At 37.6% G+C, this 9,700-nt stretch overlaps 1 protein-coding gene across 5 annotated transcripts; it reads right to left on the reverse strand.

Moving 5' to 3' along the window:
• Positions 1-2,920: 2,920 nt before the first annotated feature.
• LOC105046271 (uncharacterized) lies at positions 2,921-8,298 on the reverse strand. Of its 5 annotated transcripts, none has more exons than XM_010924819.4 (8): positions 7,026-7,897; positions 6,834-6,924; positions 6,576-6,721; positions 6,060-6,303; positions 5,728-5,820; positions 5,466-5,648; positions 4,383-4,584; positions 2,921-3,571 (listed from the first exon to the last, which is right to left on the reverse strand). In XM_010924819.4, exons 1-8 carry the CDS (start codon positions 7,424-7,426, stop codon positions 3,075-3,077), a joined length of 1,857 nt encoding a protein of 618 aa, XP_010923121.1. In that variant the 5' UTR covers positions 7,427-7,897; the 3' UTR covers positions 2,921-3,074. The 5 variants fall into 5 exon arrangements, with proteins under 5 accessions (XP_010923121.1, XP_019706429.1, XP_073114802.1 ...); XM_019850871.3 differs by lacking the exon at positions 2,921-3,571 and adding an exon at positions 5,340-5,397 and having other exon boundaries at positions 4,454-4,584; positions 7,026-8,298; XM_019850870.3 differs by lacking the exon at positions 7,026-7,897 and having other exon boundaries at positions 6,576-6,755.
• Between the last annotated feature and the right edge of the window lie 1,402 nt (positions 8,299-9,700).

The following is a 9,700-nucleotide window of genomic DNA, read 5'->3' on the forward strand; positions in this document are numbered from 1 at the left end:
TATTCCAATTTTGCTAATGTCGTGCATCAAGCTTACCTTGCAACCAGCTATACCAAACAAGGATTGACCCAAGAAAGAGTGTTCAGACAGTCCTGCAACAAATGTTACCCTCACAACACCGAAGTATCAGATAATTCGAGCAACAGTTGTTAGCTCAGTGGATTGGCAGCCAACTCTTCATCGAAGAGGTTCTGGGTTCCATCTTAAATGGTGGCAAATAACCATTATATTGCTCAAAAAGAAAAAGAGAGGAAAAAATCCAGAAAACTTTCAAGTTGGTTAGGCACCACAACGGAGCCTCAAACCTTATCATCAACAAGTATCATGCTCAAAACTTTGATCTTGAGACGTTGGCAAATAGTGGTTTCCAAAGGGAATTCGAGTGCATGTACACATGCCAAAATTCATGTACCTTTATCCTCTAAATATCTATTGGATCACATCCAGATTTCTTTGTATTCTGTTCATAGATCTGAATAAAAGAACTATAAGAATAGTATTGCAATATAAACTTAAATTTGAATCAAACATTATTATACTGGGGCATAGAGTATAACTAAATTATGTACTTGCATGGACTTTGAGCATCCTGCACAACAAACTCAGGGGTGTCGAAATTTTTATAATCAGGTGGTGATCCCTGCAACCTGGCAATATATTGGAAGTTATGATCCGGACCATACGTAAAAACAACCATTCCCATCTATCCATACATTCAGTTACGAGAACACATCAAATTCACTTTCAAGAACTTTATTAGAACTATTCAAGAATTGATTGCAAGCATACACTAAAAGGCAAAAGTGCCGTGAAATTAATAAAAAGTACCAGTTCAACAGCATAAACATCCAGTCGTCCTAACTTCGCCAAAATTAAACATCATCTCAACACCTAAAATACTTGAGGGAAAAAAGAACACTAATTCACAAACCCTAACTAAAACCTGCATGACCTAAGTCCAACTATAGTATCCAAAGCTATTCCAGAAGAAGCCGCCTTAGCATGGTTCGTGCTCTCTTTATTTATGCCTTTCTTCTCTTCGTTTTTTTTTTTGTTCTTCCTTCTCTTTTCCTGTTGATGAAGTCTAGGAGATCCAGTTCAAGGTCCTCTTCAGGTGTTCGGATCAGATAATAGCCATCATCGTCTTCTTCCTCTTGCTTCTTCTCCCGTTGTTCTTTCTTCACTTCTCTGACTTCTTTCTTCACCCCTTCAGCAAATCCCAAGAACTCTAGCTCAAGAACAAGTGAAGGTGGTAAAGTGAAAGGGGACACTTTCTTCTCTTCGTTTCCTTCCTTATCTTCCTCTTCCTTCTTGACATCTTTTCCTTCAGTTTCATGAACAATGAATCCCAAGAGCTGGAATTCAAGAAGATCCTCAGGAATGTGAGTAAGACCATCCTCCTCTTCAACTTCTTTATTCCTCTTCTCGCCGAATCCAAAAAACTCCTCGTATGTCTGGGAAGAAAGAGCGAATTCATGCCACCTCCAAGCGATCTCCTTCATGGCTACAGCCCTTCTTCTCAACCGCTCTTGGTCTCTCCCACTTCCTCTCCCAGCCTCAAGCCTCGGTCCTATGGGCAGGGCAGTGGTCGATGATGATTCACAGGTGGAGGCACCACATATTTATAAAACGTATTTAAGTCCTAGGCGGAAGCGGAATAGGGGGTAGTTCCTAAGTTGAAGCGGAATGGACTGTAGAGGCGATACCTGTTTATAAAATGCGTATCCAAGCTGAAACGGAAACGGACTCGAATCATGACCACCTTAGGATTAGATCTCCTCATGTCTGGTCTCTAGTACCTCATTTCATGAGAAATACAAGACCTGGAGACTTCGAGGCCGGCGTCGTGGGAGAAGATGGTGGCGATGTTGAGGTAGTTGTGACCATCGACGGAGTCGAAGGATCACCTACTCTTGCCTTTCGTCCACCATCTGAGCCAATTTCCCCCCAAGAGTCTGACCTCGAGTTTGGAGAGAGCAATGGATTCGAGAAAGAGAAGCGGAGGCCAAGATTTCATGGAAATTTTGCTTAAACATTCTTTGGGGAAACATCAAATTTGCCAGGTTCTTATAGGTTCCTGGAAGTTAAGTTGGTGGGTTCGGATTGTATCTTTGGCAGGAAAGAATGATTCCCTTTCCTTCGAGATGTCAATCGTTGAATTGCATAACGTGCACTCCAAGATCTGTGCAAACAGCTGGAAGATATAGATTGAAGTGCTTTGAAATTTGTACGAAACGCAATACACAGTTGATGCTGCAAAAATAAATCAATTATTCTTTCAGATATAGATTGAAGTGCTTTGAAATTTGTACGAAGCACAATACACAGCTGATGCTGCAAAAATAAATCAATTATTCTTTCATGTGGAAGATACAATCCAGACCCAAAATTGGTTGCCAGATTCCCATATTACTCGGTTGCATGAAAAGGGGCAGCAAGTTTACCAAGAAGGAATGTATTGAGGTAAAAAATTGTACTCATCTCCCTCCGTGATAATACACATCGTCCAAGATGCCAGGCTTCATGCCCGTTGGCAGAATTTGCTGAATTCACCGCATACAGAACATGCTCGAAAAGTAATTATCTATGAGACCCAGGTTGAAATTTAAGTTACTTATACCGACTTTATTTTGTTGAAATATGACAAGCAAGTTTCCTATTCGGTGGAAATTATTGCCCCTTCCCTGGTGCTGGGGCCGGGAGGGAGATCGACGGTGGAAATCACCTTGCGAAAAATTGGAGTTGAGGAAAAATTATTTACCGATCTCTTCCCAGACCTTGCTCTAATTAACGTCCCTGACTAACAAGCTTCAAATAAGAGAACTTAATTCAGAAAACAAACCTTCCTAGGTTCCAAAATGGATGATTCGTTATATAATGGTTTCTAAGCTACAAGTTCGACATGGTAGAGAACAAGAAAGGATAAAAGGACAGAACATTTCATTTGCTCCAAGATCACCAAGCAGGCACTTGCATAAATGGAAAAAAGGAAAACAAGATAAACAATAAGCATGAATGTACTTCATAATCATACAATACATAATATTATTATCTTGGCAAAGTTTGCAGCTCGTCTACGGATAACTTTCATTATTGATGCTCGTTTTCAGGCCGAATCCAAGTGGAAATAGGGGGTCGTAGTTCTGATGCCCCGCATTTATTGGCAGATGATCAACTGATTTAAACCATGTTACAGGCAGCACGCCCTCAAACTGATGATCTCCAAAAAGAACATCTGCTATCCCCCCTCCTTCCGTCCCTGGCAACCAGGCAGCAACCAGAGCATCTACTTTCTCCAACAAACTTGGCTCAAAAACCAAAGGCCTCCCAGATACCACAATCACCAAGGTGGGAACTTTATTTGCTACGAAAGAGATCGTTTCTGCACCACTAAAAGGGATCTCAAGCTCTGTTCTATCGCCCAAACATTCTGCATAGGCAGCCTTCCCAACAACGACAACTGCAAATGAAAATTCTTTATTCTTAAAAGTGGATTCTGATGGGCGTTCCTCGTGTACCACTTCTGTTTCTTTACCTACTGCTTCTTTGATGGCTTCCAATATAGTTGTGCCTGCAAATGGAAATTTTAGAGCACTTGCTTTTTCACTTAAAGCAAAGCAGAGTTTTGGGTCACTCGCTGTCCTATTCTAAACAAACACACGCACACAGAGAGAGAACAAAAATTCCAGACACACAGAATGACAGAACTAATTTAAATTCTGACATTAGCTTCCAAATTTATGAGCATAAAACTGAAGTCATGGGAAATCAGCATAAGCTTCTTATGAATCTTAAGAAATCATCCTGTTTCAGTGAAAAACGAAAATTATCTGCATCTATTTCGAGTTATCATATAAGATATTCCAAGGTCGCTGATGATTTTTCCATTGACATATGTTAACTTTTCTATTGCATACCATAAAGTACAATGCTAGTCTCAAGGTGCAGGGAACACTTCCTCTAGGGACTCTACAAATCTCCATAGCACGAGCTAATAACATCTCAATTGTTTCACTATCAGTCCAACTCCATACTTACATCTCTCTATCCTTACATCTTTAGCACATTCTTCTGGTTGCTTGGACTGTCTTTTGCTATCCAATATTTCAAACAAAAATAATACATAAATATCCCTCATTCCATTTTTTAAAAGCTACATGGTATAGATGCCTATAAAGTTCTGACTGCTGGTTCTTTTGGTCTCGTAAATTATTTAAAAAAAAATATGTATGCCAAATATGCATACAGGAATGCAGTAGATGTTAAAGTAAGTAACTTACAAGCAAATGGAAACACAGAATCGGGATGATCAAGAGTAGAAGAAAATACATTGTACAGGAAAATAACTCTATCTCAAATAATTCTATAGTAAACAAACATACCAATTGTTGTCCTTCCACTGCCTCCATACCGTCTTATTGTCCATCCCCCGCATTGATATCCAATATCATCAGCATGCGTTCCAGCAACAAGAATTCTTTTAGCACCTCTGTTTAGAGGAAGAAATGGAATCTTTGGATCCTTTCCATTTTTTAATAGAACTAAAGACTTCCGAACTGCCTCATGGGCCAATAGTCGATGTTCCTAAGGAGTACAAAAATTAGGTCTACATATACAGCCCAACTGATTACAAAATTTAATTACAAAGTTCACACAATCAACCTGCTTATGTGGAATCAAAATATGATCAACAGAACTTTAGCAAACAATATCACAGCCAACAAAGGAATAAGCAAGGACAACCACTCAAGGAAGACAGGATCAACAATTGCCTTAACTCTTATTACCTCCCATTGTGATATTGAGAACTAAATTTTCAATCCACTGACTATTATGAGTTAAGATGAATGGGTTAACTTAGTTCAGATGATCTCACCAAAAAACTTACTTCGGATGGCTCTGACATACCCATTAATGGTTGAACTTGGTGATCCATAAAGGCAAAATTGAGGTGGTGTCTTGTGAAAACAAGTTATACTAATAAAACCCATGGAGATTTAATATTTTCTTCCAAAGGGAAAAATACTGGCGCTTTTAAATAGTGTGACTATACTGTGTCGAGGGAATTTCTTCTTCAATTAGGACTATACGGGAAGGTGCTAGCTAAACGAGCTAGCAAATTCTTTTTGGTGCGCTACCAACAGACCTGGGTTCAAATCCTACCTTCACTTGGGGAGGGCTACCCTTGTTTAGTAGCCTTTGCTCATGGGCCTCTATCAAAACAAAGCAAATGAGAAAAAAGAGAGGACTATTCAGGAGAAGGTGACATTTCAGTGATGACACAAGTATAGAGGGTATGGAATGAAAGAGAATACATATATGAAGGAGAGTTTGTTCACCTTTGTTCCTCAGTTAACTAATACAGTGGATTTTCCTGCTTGCATAAGCCTTAAAGGGCTACAAAGTAGAGCAAGATGAGTACAGACTGATTAATCAACTTGTTGAAAGAGGTTTGTCAAGCTTACCTTGCAACCAACTACATCAAGCAAAGATCGCTCCGAGAAAGGCCGCTCGAACAGCCCAGAAACAAATTTTACTCTTAGGATCCGCTCTACAGCATCATCAATCCGTGAGATAGGTATCTCCCCTGATTCTACCAGAAATGTCAAATCTTCTAGGAACATTTCATATCTGTGAGGCACCATAATCTGTAAACTCTTCAGCTAGAAACATGAAAAAAAATACTAATAATTGCAGTGTACTACATTTTTGCTATTCAGAAAATACCATGTCAATTCCAGCATTAATTGAAGCAGAAATGCAATATCGGTAATCCTTAGAGAGCATATCTATACCTTCCCAATCTGATACAACGAGACCCTGAGAGCAAAATCCTTGATCTTGAGAGTTAATTCTACAAAGACCATTATTGGTCAAAAGTTAAAGTAGATTTTGAACAAAATCTGAGTGAAGGAAGACACGACAAAAGCAGTTGATCTATGTCTTCAAAATATTTTGCCAGTAATGCTAATTGACCATATCATCTCTTCATTATTCTGGTTATTTATCAGAAGAAACACATTAAAATAACACTATAACATGGCAGCAGGTGTCAGTACCTTAAAACCCAACTTGTCCTTGAGAAGTTCTGTTATGAGAAAGCGATTAGAATGCAGTAGTTTTCCATTCCAGCAGGAATATGAAGCCATAATTGTACAAACGCCTTGAGCAAGGCAATCGAGGTAAGGCCTCACATGGATCTTCTCCAAGTCCTCAAAGGTACAAATGGTATTTCCTTCATTTCTTCCTTCGTGCGTGCCCCCATCTCCAACAAAATGCTTGGCACAGGCAATCACATTCTTGCTGCAATCATGTAAGAAGCACCATGAGCAATGCCAGGGATGAGTTCTGGAGGTCAAGAGAAACACTGACTATACCTACAACTATCAAGATCACAGATTTTATCAATGATGAAAGGAGGATAGCGTAACAGCTAACACAGGAGTAGTTGAACAGATAGAATGTTGTAATTGAGTCTAGCGAGAGAAGGGGACATGATTGTTTTGGGGACTATGATGAATAGCTACAGCAATTTTACAATAAAAAAAAGAACTTTGAGACTGGTTCGTTAATACCTTCCAGCAAGAAAAGGGTAGCCGGCATGGTGCCCTTCAAGAGGTGATCCCTGAAACCCAGCTACGATGGAGGCCATGGTCCGCACGACCTCCGTGTCCTCGCTGTAGCTCTCGTAGCATCTCCCCCATCTCGGGTCCCTGCAAACCTATAATTATATGGCAGCGCAACGGATCCGTCACCTAGCAGGCAGGAGTTAAAGTTCAAATACTGAGTTCAGAAAGAACCTTAATTTACTTCAACGTAGTAGTTCAACTTACGGCCACACAAGGAGCAAAAGTCCAGTGGATGCCGCTTGCTCTGACTTCCAAAGCCGTGGCCTCTCCAATCCTCCGTGCGAGATCTCCATCTCTGATGGGAATCGAATCAAATTTTGTACCAAGAGGATTACAAAGAGATGATAAAGATTTGAAGTAGCAAGTGGAAGAGTTCAGAGGGGCACTGCTGCGGACCTGGTAGCACCGAGGCCGACGTTGTGGGGGAAGATGGTGGCGCCGTAGAGGTTGTTGTTGCCGTGGACGGCGTCGGTGCCGTAGATGATGGGGATGCCTAGACGGGAGGCGAGGGCCCACCTCTGCATCTCGTCCACCATTTCGGCCCACTCCTCGGCCGAGGCGCGCTCCCTCGGGGCGCTACCGCAGGCGTTGAGGACGCTGCCAATGAAGCGGCCGGTAAGGGCGGCGGGGGAGGCAACGGACCGCTCGATCTGGGCCATCTGGCCGGCCTTCTCTGCCAGCGTCATGCGAGAGAGCAGGTCCCGAACCCTCGCTTCCACGGGCTGGTTTGGATCCTTGTATAACACCACTTCCACTTCATTTGCCATCAACGATGAGGAGCAGCTCTCACTTTTCATTCTTTCCCCTTCTCTTCTCTCCCGTTTACTTCCAAGAATCAAGCAATTTGTAGACCATAAATAGAGCCCGACAAAACCTGGTTCTCGAGGCAGGCAGACCTCGCACAAGCCCCCCAACCCAGGCGGAACACGATTGTCGCCATTGTTGCTGTCTTCTCATGCTTACGCAGGAACAAGAATAAAGGTTGGGTCTTCAAATTAAAAAAAAATAATAATAATAATAATCGAAGACCCGCGCATTGCATCAGATCGAACGTAGATAAATAAAATATATTAATAATATAATATTAAACAGTTGCACTGAAGAGCTGCTCTTTCCGATTCATCTGGCAAGCTGAGTCACCTTGGCAATATTTAATATTTCAATTCATGTTTAATCCATTTCCAATCCTACCGCAATACAATCCGTAAATGCATCACAACTTTTCAAATAATAAATCAAATATATCCAAATATAATCACAACTATACGAGCTAATATATTTTTTTTAATTTAAAAATAATAATATATTAATTTATTTTTTAAAAAAAATATTTTTATTTTTTTTTAAAAATATATTTCGAGATCTGAATTGATCCATCGAATCAGATCAAATCTGATAAATTATCCACAAATATAGCACGGTACTCGATCGATTTGAAAGCCAAATCTCTGCATTTAATAGCCTCCGAGCAAGAGGCGGGTCGGTTCCACTGTCCGCCCCTTGCTCGCCCATGGTGCCTCCACCACAACCCACCTCTCTGATCGAGAGAGATAGAAAAGTTTGTGGATCCTTCACTTACATATTATCTTTTTTATATATTATTATTAATAAAATAATAATATTCTATTATTATTTCTAAAATAAATTTTTATTATTAATCAATTGATAATATTTTATTATTAATCAATAATAATATTTTATTATTAATAAAGTAATATTTATTATTAATAATAATTTTTATTCTTATTCAAATTATTATTAATAATAAATTAATATTTTAAAATAATATTTTTATTATTATTTCAGAAATATTTTTTAAAATAATATTTTATTATTTTTTGAAGTAATTTTTTTAAAAATAATGTGTTATCATACAAATATTATTTTTAACTTAATAATAAAAATATTATTTTTTTTAAATAATATTTTAAAAAATAATATTTTTATTACTATTTTAAAATTAATATTATTTAAATAATATTTTTAAAATAATATTGTATTATTAATTTTTTAAAATAAATTTTTAAAAAAATATATATTATTATACAAATAATATTTTTAAATTAATAATAAAAATATCATTTTAAAATTAATATTATTTAAAAAATAATAATATTCAAATCATTATTAATAATTTTATAATAATATTTTTTCATCTCTCTCCAAATATTTTATTTTTTCCCCCTACCCATCCCTTCCTCCTCCCGCCTCCCCCCACCCCCCGCCCCCGCCACATGAGGCCCAGGTCATGGATTAAATAATATTTTTTTAAAATAATATTTTATTATTAATTTTTTGAAATAATTTTTTAAAAAATAATATGTTATTATACAAATAGTATTTTTAAATTAATAATAAAATATTATTTTTTAAAATAATATTTTTTTAAAAAATAATATTTTTATTATTATTTAAAAATTACTATTATTTTTAAAAAATAAATTTTAAATTATTATTAATAATAAAATAATAATTTTTTTTTCTTTCTCATCCCTTCCTCTGCCTCCTCCCCACATATATATATATAATAAAATAATATATATAATAATATATATATATATGTATATATGTGTGTGTGTGTGTATATATATATATGTATATATATGTGTGAGTGTGTGTGTATATATATATATATATATATATATGTGTGTGTGTGTGTGTGTGTGTGTATGTATATGTATATCTATGTGTGTATATGCAGATTTGCATGGACCAGGTCCAAGTGAACCAACACATATCCTGGTGCATATGCACGGTGAAAAATGCACATTCAGGAATTGGTGAAATACAAGGGATAATGTGGCATATTATCCAATGTGGGATTTGGCATGGTCCATTGAATCTAGTCTAAGTAATAATTAAACCTTGTGATGGCTGCATCTTTGTTGTACACCTATATAGGGATGGCAATGGATCGGATATTGATCAAGTTGACCAATATCCATATTCATTCTACCAGAAAATATCCAAACTCATACTTGCCCCATATCCACCTCAGATTGGATTGGGTCAGGTAAAACAGAGGGTCCAAATTAGGTCGGATTGGATTAGATATACGTCCTTCCGACTTC

The sequence above is a fragment of the Elaeis guineensis genome, chromosome 5 (assembly GCF_000442705.2).
Source record: "Elaeis guineensis isolate ETL-2024a chromosome 5, EG11, whole genome shotgun sequence".
NCBI classification, from domain to species: domain Eukaryota; kingdom Viridiplantae; phylum Streptophyta; class Magnoliopsida; order Arecales; family Arecaceae; genus Elaeis; species Elaeis guineensis.